Below are 16821 nucleotides of genomic sequence, written 5' to 3' on the forward strand. Positions count from 1 at the left end.
GCAAAGTACAGCCTGACAAAGCCACCCAAAGCATAGGTGTATAAACTTCATCTTGTTACCCTGAATATTTGATTACTTTGTCTGAATATAACAACTATTAAAGGTCCAGTGCGTAATATTTAGGATGGGAGAAAAGGAATATAATATTCATAGGTATGTTTTCATTAGTGTATAATCACCTTAATTAGCAATTGTGTTTTCGTAACCTTAGAATGAGCTGTTTTTATCTACAGACACACACAAGTCTCCTTCCATGGAGTCCGCCATGTTGAACTGCCATGTTTCTACAGTTGCCCAGAACGGACAAAACAAACTCTGGCTGTAGATTGTGCCACCGTAGTTTCTCACACAGACGGCCCGTTCACATTCCCAGATCATCAAATACAGACGCGAGTGGTGTTCAGCTAGTTCCAATCTGAAATTTCACAGCTAAATACCACTAAATCTTACACTTTATATATATATATATATATATATATATATATATATATATATATATATATACCAACAGTATATTTCAAAACTACTCCCAAAACTATAAAGTGATTCTTCTTCCCTTTTTGCCTATCAAGGTGGTTTTTTTTAGGTTTAATCTAGGTGTTTAGACACTAAATTAACAGACATCTATAAAAAGTGACTTGGACATTTTATATGACGACAAAATCAGGGTCCCTTGTTTCATCCTAGTGGAAGCACACGCTGGTGTGGGTTATTTTCTGAGCTCAGTAATGTGACGGATTCTGTGACCAGCACATTTTCTACAGGACAGCCCCTCAGGAAAAGATATTGGACATGAGTAATTGATTCTGGTATGGAACCTGATACCATAGATGATCCTTATGGAGTTGCACTGTATGCTGGGCACTGTGAAAACTGCATGCTGACATTGCTACAATAAGTATTGGATCTGGGACACACGGTACTGATTTTCAGGGGCTTGGTGAAAAGTCCCCATTGCGGTTCAGCACTCCTGAATTATGCTCAACCACAGCTTTGTGAGAGATGTTTACTTACTTTTTTATGTAAGAACAGGATGTGTCATACTGATAAAAATGTTTCCCAGAGAAGCTTATTATAATGTGCTAAACATGATTGCAAGACACAGTGCTGCTGCTTCATTTAAAAAAATTCTTTATTAATGCAGTACAGTAGGATTAATGCATCTGGCCATCAAAATGCAAATATTATGGTTGTACACAGTATTTAAAAAAAGGTTTTGTTACATACCAAAAATGTACAAGAGCCAGTTTGGTACCCGTTTAAATTGTTGGCAGGATTCAAGAGTAACTGTCTCAGACCAAAGCAACCCCTCTTCAACATGAGTACCATGCTGCTGTGGCAAGTTTCTGACCACATGGTTTTTTGTTGCTCTTTCTTGCACTATTTGGATTAGTAAAAGGCGGGAGCCCTCATGTTGAGAGAGTGGTAGTGCATTTCTGTCTTGGTCCAGTAGAGAGCAGTAACTCCTCAGAAAAGTAATGGGAACATTGGCATAAAAATCACTTCATCATCTTTGATTGAGGCATACACACTCGCATGCTAAGAGCATTAAATGCAAACCACAAGTGGCTAAGGCTTCTGCAACATGTTTTCATCTTAAGTGTCTGTAAGTAAGCAGTACATATACACAAATAAATTGCTACACTGAGAACTCCTCTGTCAGATAATGAACGCATTTCATATCTCTCAAGTCGATTCATGTGCTAGCAGTCAGGTTCGATCTTAAGGCTTCAGTGGTAGACCTGAAACTGGTTTTGGGTTTCCATTGGGCTCCGTCCTGTCAAGGTTGGAGTGGCTGATTTTGGGGCTTCTCTGTGGAACAGGTCTCCTGTGGCGTCTCCTCTTGGGCTGACGAGAGCGTACAGAGTTGGATTGCGTTGTATCAAGCAGAGGATCCAAATGTAGTTTACCACTCTGGGTATCTGAAGACTCATCAATGAACGCAAGGTTCTCCCCAAAGTAGTCCAGAGGCTGAGACAGGTGGGGATCTGGAAGAGTCTCCTCCTTTGGAGGCTCTGCAGTTTTTTCTTCAGGCACTCGCTCCGTCTGAGTGGCCTGAGAGTCTGTTTCTGATCCAGACCCTGATTCGTTAGAGGAGGAGGAAGAAGTGTAAGATCCTGACTCTGTCTGACTCTGATGCTGCTCTTCTTTCCCCTCAGGGGCCCCGGTAGCTGACACACTGTGACCATGGCTGCGAGGGCCATGGCGGCGCTTTCGCCGACGCCGTTTGAATGGGTCATCAATTTTTCCTGGGATGCGAAAATCCACTGACATATTCTGGATGTTTTGAGTCCAGTCAGTGGCATGGGCTCGAAGTTCCTCCATCTAAGAGAAGGGGATGAAACCAGAGCTGTTAGAAAGGAAGTGGTAGAGACAAGACATGATAAAACAGACATGAGAGACGAAGAAGTACCTCAGCTCTGGTCTTCTTAGATAGAACCCGAAGCCAGTTACCAATCATTGTCAGGATAGATGCAAAGTAGGCAAGACCGAGCAAGATCCAGAACCACACCAGAGGCTTGTACCAGTGGTCACTCCCCTCATTTCCAGAATCCCCTTTAAGAAGATACAAAGACACAGTATACAGCAGCAGTGAGTAAAGGCAACACATTCATACATACATATGTCCTTTTATGTAGAGTAGATAAACATTTAAGATAGGAAATATTATCTAGTCGATTAGATGATCAATAATTCATCTGTTACAAGAACACAATCCTAAATAATTTATAAGGTAAATGAAAATTGTCTGTGCTAAGTGAACTTAATGCATTGCAACTGACAGTTATATTTATGGATGACTAATTAAGTCATACCAGCAGCGCATCTACAGGTCAATAAATTCAACGAAAAAGCAAATATATGTAAAAGCAAGTGCAAGTCAGATATTAACAAATTAGACTACAACATTTTCACTTCAGCAGCTTTGCACAAACAGAGTAAAGTTGATCTGTATCCTAAAGCAAGATGGCATAGGTTGTCAGTGGTGTGGACAGGGTTCAGGGCCCTCTTTAAAATAGGACAATTTGGCTATTTAATGGGGATGCATCAGTGCACTGAATATACTTTTATGCCCCTTGGCCTCTGAGGGTCCTCTCTGGTTAGCTCAGGTTCAGCTCTGATGTGACCTCAGTGCAAAAATAACCCTACCGTCATTTCTGCATGCAGACAGGGCAAGAGCAGATTTTGTGATTTTGGGGGCTCCAGGTTCCAGGCCTCCCTCATGCCTTATTCTCACCCAGTATTATTGGTGTGAACTATATTACTGACCAGCCATCAAAAAAGTACATTTACTCACTTCTTTATCTAAATATGATTTTGAGATACTTCTACTTTACTTTCTATTCCAGCCTGGAATGAGAACGGGGTGTGAAGTGTGTAGGAGAAACTACAGTAGCCACAAAAAAAGCCCTATCTACAGCCAGGGTTTGGTACACTAATTAAAACATACCTATGGTTATTTCTGCCAATAGAACATCATAAATGTTATACACTGGACCTTCAATATGTCACTTACATGTGAAGAACAACGTTCTACTTTCACTCGTATGTTTTATGTTAAATTGCCCCTTGTGATGACTCTTTTCAGGGTTTGATGCTGTGTAGGATAGCTCATTGCCTCGAGGCTAAAACACCAAAGTTTCAGTGTCTTTGGCAACAAGTATGTTTAAGTGTATAAACATACAGTAAGTTAGAGTGGAAACATACTTTATATGTTTTCTATCCAAGCATCTCAATTTAAGTATAGCCATTATGGGGCCTCACTTATTTTGGGGCCTCTAAGAAAAGCTGTTCCTTTATGATTTTCCCTCAGAGAGCCTGTACACACCTCTGTCAGGGTACATTAAGAAACCTGTGGGTGGTTGATTAACTGTTCTATACCTGCAACATAGTCTCCAAACCCCACTGTCGTCAGGGTGATAACTACAAAGTAGGCCGACTCCAGAAGAGTCCACTTCTCCACCTCTTGGAAAACCAGGATAGGCACTGCGACAAACAGGAGGCAACCCAGCAGGATGGACAGGACGGCTGAGATCACTCGCACAATGGTTGGACTAACTCGCCATTTCTGTCAGCAGAGGAAAACAACGTAGCAGGAAGAGACAAATAAAGGGAAGTACATGTACGGTGCAAGCAAAGAAGACTTTGAAAGCTCTGTTGAGGTCTGACCCGGAAGAGAGTCTCTATTTTGGCAACAGCTTTCCTCAGCCCAGTACCCAGATGGTCTCCGACTCCAGCGAGAAGGATACCAAACATCGGGATTCCCACCAGGGCATAGAAGATGCAGAACAACTTCCCTCCCTCTGTCTTGGGGGAGATGTTTCCAAAACCTGAGGTGTAGGAGCAGATGATTTGAAGGCACCAATTGTAAAATGTAAAGGTCAGAAATGAAACAGATTCCAGTCACATTTTGGAGGTCTTAACAGTTTAATGGACACCCACCGATGGTTGTGATGATTGTCCCTGAGAAAAAAAAGGCACTGGCTAGATCCCACTGGCTGACAAAGGTGATGTTGCTGCTGGGATCCACACCTTCACCGACGGCCTCCACCAGTTCCTGGGATGGGAACAATCAATGTATTACTTTATAATCTGTTACTTTGGCTGGAGGCTTTAGGTCCCCCAGTCATGTAGGAAATGCTGTAGTGTGGAAATTGCATTGTCACTGCATCAGCAGCCGGCAATCAGAGACAACGAAGTGACTGGTGATGTACAACTGTGACGGCTCCATTCTGTCCCGAGTGTATCGAACCACTGCCAGCACAGATAATCTAATTCCCTGATCTAATTATCGGTTTTATGTCTGTTGGTACTTGAAGACGTTTGTTAACTCTGAATTTAAAGCTGACTATGATGAAGTTGTGATTGAGCATTATCATTATTAACATTGTTAAGTTTATGATCACAGAGACATGGCTGGGTCTGGTTGAGCCCGTCTGATGGACTGACGCCACTGCATCTGTCCGCCCCAACTCATTTGCAAAAACTGATTGATTTGGAATGTTTCCCAGTTCCAGTTGTGCATTAATTTGAATCGCAGAGGCTTCTAATTAGTGTTAACATGGACAAGGATTTTGCCAAACTTTTTTGTTGTTTTCAACATTAAAGCTAATATTAGTATAATTCTCTAACATCTGGTTTTATATGACCATTTGTTTATTTATTTATTCACCTTTTAAAAACATTTCATATGAAAAATGTTGATTTTATTGGGTTCTACACATTGCCTTCGCTCATTCAATAGATGACCTTGGTTTCGGGCCTTGTTCGATCTTAAATGTGGAATTTTAAACTTTTTCTCCACCTCAACTGGCTCATGTTAAATTAAAAGAATTCAGGGTCAAAGGGTAAATTATGAGGTTAGCAATGTGCACTGTTGGGAATTTGTCTGAACTATTTAAAGCCAAGAAACAATACTGTCTCACACTCTATTCTGTCATACTATTTAGCCACATTTCAGTGCTGTACAATACAGGGAGTAAGACTGTAGAGGGAAATATGGGGATGAGGGAGAGCAGTTGAATTCAGTTTTGCAATATACTGACATACCTGGCCGCAAAGTAACCACATGTGGGCATTTAAGAGATTCAGTCTGTAAGTTTTTGAGTGCTCTGAAGAACAAAACCATTAAAAAGATCATCTTTTGTGTTTTAACCCATAAGAATCCAGACCCATTTTTCTTTAAGGAAAACTATGGGGGATATACCACAGACCAAGTGGAACTCATAGAACACATTTCTGATGTTTTTTCTTTTTAAATGTCAAATATTTGTTTTGTGACATAAAAGTCACAATGGGCGTTTTTGGTAAATAAATACTCTATGAATACATTAATAATTTGACATTCATTTTTCGTTTCATATTTCTTCAAATATACTTTAAATTGACAGGGCATATATTAATTCTAAATAACTGAAACAGTGAAATTAATTGAGGGGCTTATTACCTTTTTTGTTATTGTGACACAGACGTCACATCAGATTTTCCATGACAACTTTACGGTTAAAAGCCCGATGTGACGTATACGTCACAGCAACATTTTCGTAACTTGTTTTATATTATTTTGTTCAGGAAATATGGTCAGAACAGATTAAATGCAATACAGGACATACTATTAAAGCATTAGAATTGTTAAATGGGTTTAAACTTACGTTAGTAACAAAAAACAAGCTTTTTGAATTTAGCCATTTCCTTAATTTCTGTCAATTCTGTCATTTCAGTCACACCCACATTTTGGAGGGGACACTTTCCTGTCACAGTCACATGATTGTCATTTGACCACCACACCAGGATGTTTTGTAGATGTCACTTAAGGACTTAATGAGTTAAGGTCAAGCATAAAGCTGTATATGGAAGATTCAAGGACATTTACAGTGTTTGTGACACACGTGTCACCATGGGTTCTTATGGGTTAATGAAAAATCTATTTTTGCAAAACAGAAAATATACAATGACAGGAGTGACACTGTGTTACAGATTGCTTGAAATAGATTTCTATTTAGATTATTTTCATTATCGATTCATCTGTTTGTTATTTTTTCACATCGCAAGTGAGCCATCCTGTACTATCACCATACACGTGATCATCCACATTAACAGCCAGTGGTACAGCAGTGGTATTGTGACATCTCTCATTACTCAAATTGAAAACATACTGTAGTCGGAAAGTACTTTGAATCTATTGAAGACCTGTTGACATCCGCTGACACTGGTTCAATGAAAACTGACCCACAATGGTACTTGATGAACTGAACAACATCTGAAAAATGACTTTAAAACAGCTGCCTGGTTCACTCATGAATAACAGGACTTCACCTCTTATGTAAGCTGTCATGAAGTGCACATGTGTTAAAGTGTGCTACAGTGCAAGCTCATCTAAACTATTCTAATGATTTTCCAACAGGACCTAACAATAGAAACATCATATCATCGGGTGGCTTAAGTGTGTTTCTATGATTATAATAATGTGGAAACATTGTACTGGGAGCTTTTGTTTTAGAAAGTCAACAAATTTCAAATTCTTTGTGTTAACCTTATTTTCTTAAAGATGAATGAGACAATGTCCTTATGAGACTGAATTTAATCGTTCATCTTTGTAGCTTTTATCAATGGGGCCTGTGTTCAGTAAAAAAGTTTTTTCAAATCAAGTCAACAAGTTAGACAATTGCTTCAAAATTAATTTGAAAAAACTTAACTTATTTGTGTTTTATTCATTTAAGTAATTACATTTTTTTTATTGGTCCAACAATTCTCTTTTTGTCTCTTTTGAATAAATTAAACAATATTTTGCGGAGAAACTATTAAAACTCAACTTCTAATTATGAAATTCTATTAAATATTTTTTATTTTTGTAATAACTTTGATTTTTATTGCATATTTGACATTTTATTTATTAAAACAAACTGTGTCATTATGATAAATGCCATCATGAAATAATATAAAGTAATTATTTGGTTAATTTGTATTTTTTAAACAATTTATCCACAGGATTATTTCATCATGTATGTTTTCTTCATTTAATATTGAACACTTTGTCATTCATTAACTGCTAATATTATGAACCACAATACATGTGTCCTCATTATCCTTTAAGTCTTTTCATTGAATCAGTAACCAGGATGAAGAAGGCTGCACTGTTTTCTTAAGTCCCTTTAACCTTTTTGTAAATGTCAGCCATTGCATCTATAGATCACTTTGCAGGCTAAAACAGTAGTTTACAACTTTCATTCTGGAACGAGGACAAACATCTCAGGATCACATCACGGTTGCCAACCTGGCTTCTAACACTCAACCTATGCATGGATCAGCTTTCATGCACTTACACCCACACACACTCACTAGAGCTGACCCATCCTCACATAGCTGCTCTGACTACACCTGTTCTCTGGCCCACAGTGTGCTGTACTGCTCCACAGGGTCACAGAGAGCTTCACTGACCAGTGCCAAGCACTCTACAAATCTGAATGGTCACCCTGTGGACCCACAAATCTGATTGAAGTTGTAGCGTCAGAGTCAACCAAGTTCCCAATGAGACAGTTATCTGTCGGACACCAGGCCAAAATATATTTTTAGCTAGGTGGACAGTCTCTAAGCTTCAGATTGGAGTTTGTTTATATATAAATAACAACAACCTATTCACAAGCAATGTCCCTTTTGCATTCACAATTTGTAGGTTCAGTTACTGAGACCCTGTTGTATATTGGACAGAAGTAGTAATCACTATAATATTGAAGAAAATATTCCATAAAAGAATCAGCTTTACATGTTAATTTCATTGCATTTCAGCTTTTTTGATTATACAACAATAACTTAAAGGTATGTTTCAGCCTGTAAAGTCATAAAAAAAATTGAATGCGCATGACAATGAAAGAAAGAAAACAGTGCAGCATTATCCTCAGTCACAAGTTTGTTTAGATTACTTTTCAGTGTGGTTCCCAACCTGGCTGTCAGGACATCTATGGGGTCACAAAATGATATATATATCATAGATATGAATAAAAAATGTTTTTCTTTTTTGTAAAATCTTGAATACGTTTAAATTAGGCCTGTAAAAATTCCTTAAATGACATTAACTGGGAAGGAAAATAAAATAATTTGGTAAAACTGCTCACAACTAATTTAATAGCCATAACCTGTGATTAGGCATCACATACAAAAAACTGATTTAGGTAGCACAGGTGGTTGTGATGTGTCAGTAAATTGCTACTATCCCATTACTAGACTGAAATCCCAAGAGGAGGAAGAACTTGAGTTCCTCTACCCACCATGATGCCCCACCCACTGGAGGAACTGAAGAGACTACACCGTTGCTAGGTGCTCCACTGATCACATATTAATGAGCGGCTCTTGTCACGATCTGCTGTACCTCTATAAGGACCTGTAGGTTTTCTGGGCTGACGCAGGTGAAGTTCAACAAGAAGTCCCGGCGTGTGTCCTGCAGGTGCATGTGCTTGCCCTCCTCTCGTGGAACTTCCAAGGCGCGGAACACCACAGCTCCCAGCACCAAGTAGAGAAGCACCCCCGTGAGGATGCAGAGCAGGGTGGAGCAGCGCATGGCTGCACCTCCACTCAGTCCAAGCGCAGGCTGCTGTTTCCCTCTGCCAGCCTCAGTGCTGCTGCAGCTGAAACATCAGCAACCACACAAAGACAAGGGTTTCATACTGACCACAGCGCCTGACAGCAACCCCAGCTGTATACACGCCTGCAGCAGCCTGCCTATAAGCTGCACATGAAGCATTAAATGGACCACACTGCTGACACACAGTAAATGCAACATCCCTGACAAAACGTCATCGGGCCTGCCTCACACATCGAACAGATGTGATTGAAGACAGATGCACCCACAATAGTTGAGCTTACCTGCTGATCCGCGTTAGTTGCCCACGCCTTCGTCTTTTCCAGTCCTTCCTCGACCCAGACCTGAGGATGGCGTCCCTGGATCCGTAACTACTGGGGAGCCCGTCCACCTCACACTCTGAAGGAGGGGACACTAGATAGAGCCAGAGACACATTTCCATATGGCAATTCAGTATTAGCAGCATTTACATTAAAGATTTCAAGTAAGATAAGAACAACATTCACTTCCTCAAAAACACAAAAGCTGTCAGTAGGGAGGATAATCCTCGATGACAAAAACAATCAACAACAAGTTGAAGCTATCAGGCGTGGCAGTGTCACACAAAAAGGGTGAGTTCCCAGTTTTGGATGAGAACGATGCCTCATTTTAGATTTATGTCCTTTAGGTGATACTGATCAGCAGCTGGGAAACAAATATAGTAGTGCGGGTACCTCCAAAAAAAGCAGATAGGAACTTCAGAGAGCTGTGAATGTTTGTAAGCACAGAAGAAGCAGAAGCCTTAGATGAGTGATGTCCAGTGGTGAAACCTGGTTCGGTGTGATGATGTTGGTCATTGTCGGCTCAAACCAAGAAAGCATTCTCTGCCTGAAACTGGAGCCAAGGCTCTGCACTCTGATGCATCTTTACCTTGTTAAAGCAATGCAGCCGAGAAACTGATAGATGTGTCAGACACTCCCTTTGTTTCATAATTGTTCGGAAATGATTAAAGAGAGGAGGACTTTTATCATTTGGACCAGTGGGCCTGCCGCTTGCAAGTCACTCTGCATCACTGGACCACAAGCCAGAATAAAAGAAAAAAACACAAGCTCCCGTCTTCCAAAGTTCTGTGACTGCAGCTCTTTAGTCAGCAGATCTGTTGGTCTTCATCCAAAATTAGACCAATAAACTGTCACACGGTGACAGCAAAATATACACTTGCTCCTCAAACTGTTTTACAGGAACTGTCCACTTACTAAATTGAACACATAGCAACCAAAAGTTAGCAATTTATGTAAAACTCAAGCCTATATTGGCAGAAGATTACTGAAAATGCCTAGTTCTTACATACATTTTCTGCATTTGTAGAACAACAGTACAGTTCAATAGCTCATGAATTAATTAGAGAACACAATGATCAATAATTGTTTAACACCAAATACATTATTGTAGCATATTCTGGCCAAAGTAGAACATTTGAATGTACACACTGCTCATCCAGCCTCTATCAACATATACCAAACAAGATGCATTACACTAATATGCAGTTTATCTAGAGCACAGACTGTAAAACAGACAGATTATACACCGCCAGACAAAAGGAAATTGTAATGTGGCTTGCATTAAGTGCCAACAGTGCAGCTGCTGCAACCGAGTCATAGCCATAGTGATCCCATTTTATTACCACTTAGAGTCCCTCTGGGTCCTTGAGATGTAAGGTACTGACCAATGCGCCAGACAGTCCAGCCCGTGTGTGCTTACCTCAAAATGAAGGATCATAAGAACCCAGTGTACCAGTCGCCTCATGCAGAGTGTTTCACGAGTTCAGGCAGCTGCATACAGGGAGGTGTGTGAGAGCATGAGTGTGTGTGTCTGAGTGTGGGGTGAGGAGGGAGGCTGTTGCTGAGCACACAGGAGAGAAAAAGATACTCAATCAAACTGACTATATAGAGAGTGAGGGAGTGAATTAAAGAGAGAGAGAGAGAGCTGCACAAATGAAGGTGGAGATGATGATGAGGATAGACCCAGGTTGTGGATTTATTGTGTCTTCAGACTCCAGTTTTCGATCACTTTGTCATATTTCACAGTTTTCTCCTGTGAGTTAGTGTTGAACTGCAGTGTGCGGCAGCAGGGGCTGCAGTCATATCTCCGCATGCTGTCAATATCTCTGTGGGATTAATGTTTGAGATTCATCCGATTGGTGTTGCAGACTCTGCAGGGGGAAGCCAGCTCAGCCACCCTTCACCCTACTCTCAATATCCTCACAAGCTGCTTGACAGAACTGCTGCTGCTCTCTTTCTGTGTGTGTGTGTGTGTGTATGTGTGTGTGTGTGTGTGTTTGCGTGTGTTCACAGGGGTGGGGATAAAGGTTTCTCAGACTGAAGTGAACTCTCAGGCATCATTAGCACCAGCCGGGTCAGGAAATTTCTGCTGCTGATTTCTGACTCCTGGTTTCAAAGTTTAATAGTGTCATTGGTTACATCTATTCAAATCAGTGAGATGGTTTTCCTCAGGTTATCGTTATCACATGTATAGTTGTAATTTTTGTTCCCCTTTAACACAGTTTCACTACATCTTGTCTCACTACAGTCTGTTCGGCCCAATCAAAATAAATATTAGTTTCGTTTTTTGTTTCCAACATTTGAGAGTGTTCAGGCATGCTAGCGGTTCTTTGAGGCTGTACTTCAGCACAGTGCAAGTAGCTTTGAGCTAAATGCTACTATTAGTGTCTGTGTGTACTGTCTACCATGTTTACCATCGTAGTTTTATCATGTTAGCTAGCTGAAAAGTCCTACAAACTTGTGGCACTCCATCCAGAAGTCATTGAGAGATGATCAGTCAGAACCAATGTTGTGGACTGACAGACTGACGTTGTGAGGGGTCATGCTGCTTGCATAACTAATAATAAACATTTTTCTCATATCTTTGGCACTGTTCTACTGTAAACCTGACCACGTAAATGGGAATAGATGTTCTCTAATGACAGTTTACTATACTGTTATTGCCACTGTTATTGCTGCTGTATAAACAGTATAAGTAATAGAGCTGTTTATTGGCAAGAATCTGCAGCTACGAGATGTATCACAATACAAATTTGAGGAAAACTGTCATGATATAAAGAACACACCATCATATGTCCCAAAAAAAGAGTAAACAAGTTGACTTTTTAATGCAACCAGCACGGTGGGATCTTCATTTGTTTTTAGCACAGTCACATCCGTCACAGCCCTCAGTTATGTTTACAACAATGCTATCTAGCAGTTTGGGGTTTGAACACAAATACTGATACAGTGTTTTTGAGAATCAACAATATCACCAAACACAATATTGCGATACAATATTTTTTATATTATTATTATTATATTCAATATTTTCTTACACCCTAATAAGTAATAATGTCAATTAACTGGCATACAAGATTACCAAAGGGAGATCATATTAATAAATAGTAAAAGACAGAAAGAGAGACAGGCCGCACAGACTAAACTAAAGTTATAAAGACAAGTTGGCGAACACCCAAGATGTTGCTCAGTCAGAGCCAACCATCACTGTCTGTGGAGATCAGATATATTAGTCTGCTGTTACTCAGCTAAACAGCTATTTTAAAGGAAAACGTTTACGTTTTATTTGAAATTTTGTGAATAAGGATTTAATGAATTTTGTGTGTATTACTTGGAGAAAACCCATGTTCCCTCTGGAGACAATCAATGTTGTTGCTTCTGACCACAAAGCAGATCAGGAGTCTGCTCCTGTAGCTGCTGGGTGGGGAGCTGGGATGGTGGTAATTAATCAATAATTACTCAAACAATCCTAGAAATCTCCATTCAATAGTTCATCCTAATCAGGAGTGGAAAGTAATTTTTTACTCACTCACTCAGAGACTGGTTGTTTGTTGGGGTATATGGTTACTGTCTGGATGCCATGTTTAATCCTTTTATAGTGACCTTGTGCTGTTACTTGTACCAGCTCCAATTCCAAGTCCAAGTTCCTCTCGAAACAATAACTCGGCTCATCCCCTTTAGCCTGATATATTGCCCTGGCACAGTACCCTGGCAGCCACCACTGACAGTAACAGAGCAGGAAAATATTCTTTAGCTGTGAGGACAGAGAAACATGGACTTGTACATGTCATTTTGCAAGCAGGCAAAGTTTAACACAGCTGAGAATAGCCAGAGATCATAAAGGCACCGTCAAACATAAGATACCTGTGATAATTCAAAGAAAGTGGTCTGAAGGAGCTCTGTGCTGTTGGTTTGTCTCTACATTTTCTATCTGTGAAGTGAGAGGTGGTAGAAAACTGCGACAGGCCATGACAGAAGAGCAGGTTGCTGGGAGCAGATCGAGTGATCCCATTAGCTCACTGGTGTGGTTGGATGTTACTGAGCGACGAAGGTGTGAAGCTGTTCTGCTGTGTCACTGCAACTCTCTATGAAATCTTTTGAAAATCTGTAACGGCCAGAGGCTATTTGAACATAGGAAAAGACTGATTTTGATACTTATTTGCACATAAGTCTGTAAATGTCACATTTGACAGCTTTACAGTTTAACTGACTAACTGAAATCCCATTTAGAATAATGTCAACATGATATTTATTTACTTTTTATTTTTCAAATAGTTCTGTATGGGGAAAAATGGTATTTGGGTATATATCTCTCTATATATCTCTCTCTTTTTGTGTTTAATTGGTAGCATCTGGCAAACTGAGCCCCAGCAGGACAACGAAGTTAACAAAGTTGTGCTGGAGCTTACAAGTATAATGTAGACAGCGTGTTGTTAGCAGTAGTACTAAATAGTTACAATCACACCGGTTTTTAAACGGACTGAAGACATATTTACAGCTATGCTTACATGATGTTTTACTCCAACTAAGCAGTAAAATGTTTTACTAATTAACTAACTAACTAATGTTTGTTTGTTTGGTCTTCCAACGAGCTAAGGTGAAGGACGGGACATGTGTTTATGTCTGTAGGTTAGATAAGAAAGAGGCTTTAGCGGGATAGCTAATGTGATTGTTGTTCAAAGCCTCTGGAAAGGAGTTTGATCACTACAGTTGCCTGCTTACCACAAAGAATGACAAAGGTCCTCAATGAAGCATGACACCATGTTTCTCACCAAACTATAAGTGCAACTTATCAAAAAGACACAGCAGTGAAACTGCAACGCTGTCTTAGTGTTACTGCATAAGGACAAAATATTGGTTTGCCATGAATTTAGTGCTAGATTTTCTCTCATTTGGTTTCAGATTTTTTTCTCAAAGGACAACATAGGACTTGTGATTTACAGAGAAGATATGTATATCTATATGATATAGTTAAAACATATTAAATGTTGTATGTTACCTGATGTTGCATCCCTGTATTAAAATATGGTTGTTGATTTTAAGCATGACTCAGTGAGAAAATTCAACCAAAATGGTTTCTATTATATATTTTAATTAAAGAGATCATACATTTTCTTCTGTTTATTGGACAAACAAGTCACACATATGTATTAATCACAAACACAGCTGCCACCCACATACGCACGATGTCGCCTTACTGATCAGCACAACTGCAGATCTTTCTTTCACATCGGATTGGATGAAATGTTTGACACGCCCTACTGAGAAAGATGAGTTGGCAACTTTTTTTTTCTTATACTCTTTACATGAACTGAAAGAGGTGGGATTTCATATAACATAGAAACATGGATCAATGCAGTTTTTACATATACTAGCATGTATCAATAAATAGTGTGACTGTAGAGGTACAGAATAGTGTTTATATCAGGTACCAAAAACCAGAAAACACTGATATCCTGTACAATTTCCACTTTTGTGCTGTATGTCATTCAGCCTATACGAACAATTATAGCGCCCACATATTTTGTTTACTAGTTAGGTAAGATGTGCACATGTATTAACAATGTTAGTTGTAATAAACAAATGATCTCTTATTACATTACGGTAGTTGGGTTTAAGTAACAAACAACAATTAGAAATGCATATATCATAGCAACACATTAGACAAGTACATTGTGCTGTAATGTATTTAGATGCATTTGTCAAATGAGTATATGTATGTTGTAATGAGATAGAACTTGACATATCTTTCTCCATCTTTTCCAGCAAATACTTTGTACCTGATCTCTACTTGCTGAGCAGCAGAATTGGATTTATTTTATGCACTCACCAAATAAACTGTTAAACACATTTAGCTCCTTCAATTCAATCTGTGTGAGAGCTGCTGTCTCCCTGTTCTTATGAAAACTGAGCACAGTCCAACTGCAATGAAACAGGTGTCTCATTGCTCTGGCTACATAAATCATGACACAATGCAGTATGAGGAAGGTTTGTGGAAACAAAAGAAGGAATGATTGTTTATTCTGAGGGGAAATAAATGCAGTGTTCAATGTTAATCAGAAAGCTCAATGGGATACACACAGAGAGAGAATACTGCAAGAAAGGCAACATTTGGTGGTTTTTGCATCACTCACAAAAAACTTTGCTTCCTACTGCATAAATCATAGTCAGATAAAACTCCTGAGTTTTCATCATTGTAAATAGTTCAAATATGGAAAAACACTAACAAAATACAAACATTAATATAGTTTACACTGAAAGAGGTCATGCTGTACTACCAATAACAATGGACATTCTTATCCAGGGTAGTATTCACAGGCAGATTTTCTTATCATTAATATTATTAGCGTATTAATAATTCTGGTATCTGCTTCATTGGTTTCTGGTCATATCACAACATGTGATACACACAATCCGCTTTGAAACCCATCAAGTTCCTGATCACACATGCAAAGAAATAAGAAAATCAAGAAAGAAAATGCAAAATAAAAAAGAATCCTTACTTCTTGTAGGTTGATGGCTTCAATTTCAGATGTCCTTTTGATTTAATGAGAGGTTTAGTTGGCGATATGAAAATAAATTAATTAAGGTCCAGCCAGTGGAGAAAAACAAGAGGCAGATTTTGGAAAGAGACCTGAAGAGGGATGAACATCTGAGAAGAGGCTACACTTGAATAAAAGGCTCAAATTGATTGACCTGATGATAAATGTGCTCACAATTACAAGGAAGGTGGTAGTAAACAAAAGAGAGAGAGGAAGGGGGACATGCAGAAACGTGAGGGGGAGGAGGACTACAGCGCTATTATGAGCACTTTATTTTCAATTAAGCCTTCTTGCATCTACTGTAAGTTCACTTTCTGCCATTTTTGATGATGCAGGGACTTCTTGGACTGGAAATTGATTGGTTAGCAAACGTCTGCAACTTTGCTCATATAACGGAACATGCACTTTCAACATAGTATAAAAAACATCAGAAAAACAGCATTTTTATTTAATGGGGCGGAATCAGAAAAAAGACATGTCTTGGTTTGAATTAAATGAGATTTTATAAAACAGCAGAATGATCATCAGGTTCCTGTTTAAAGGGAAATAAAAAATGTCTATGATGAAATAAAATTGAACTCAATTAAAAGTTATAAACTAATAATGATGAAACATTCCATAATGAGCTGAGATTCAAAAGTTGTTCATGTAATTTTAATAATTTACCACTTTCTGTATTTTCTCATAATCAATATAATTTGTGCTCTAAAGTCCTATTCATTAAAGCAAAGAAAACACTGAGATTGAATAGTTTTTTCTGATGACAAATGATCTGCAGTTTGAAGGCCCAACAAACTTTTGGTATATTTTCAAGTTTTATTTTTAGTGTTCTGTAAGTTTTGGTAAAACACGTAGCAACTTTTTCAACCTTTGTTATATGCAG

The 16821-nt window shown here is 39.0% G+C and overlaps 1 protein-coding gene across 4 annotated transcripts; it reads right to left on the bottom strand.

Annotated features, from left to right (window-relative positions):
* Positions 1–1114: 1114 nt before the first annotated feature.
* LOC127363498 (potassium channel subfamily K member 4) lies at positions 1115–15918 on the bottom strand. Of its 4 annotated transcripts, none has more exons than XM_051400004.1 (8): positions 15900–15918; positions 9361–9490; positions 8867–9122; positions 4444–4558; positions 4171–4331; positions 3883–4069; positions 2414–2556; positions 1115–2325 (listed from the first exon to the last, which is right to left on the bottom strand). In XM_051400004.1, coding segments are annotated over exons 1-8 (1596 nt in total). In that variant the 5' UTR covers positions 15901–15918; the 3' UTR covers positions 1115–1722. The 4 variants fall into 4 exon arrangements, with proteins under 4 accessions (XP_051255964.1, XP_051255965.1, XP_051255967.1 ...); XM_051400005.1 differs by lacking the exon at positions 15900–15918 and adding an exon at positions 10817–10974; XM_051400007.1 differs by lacking the exon at positions 15900–15918 and adding an exon at positions 10740–10806.
* Positions 15919–16821: the final 903 nt, after the last annotated feature.

The sequence above is a fragment of the Dicentrarchus labrax genome, unplaced genomic scaffold, assembly GCF_905237075.1.
Source record: "Dicentrarchus labrax unplaced genomic scaffold, dlabrax2021, whole genome shotgun sequence".
NCBI lineage: Eukaryota > Metazoa > Chordata > Actinopteri > Moronidae > Dicentrarchus > Dicentrarchus labrax.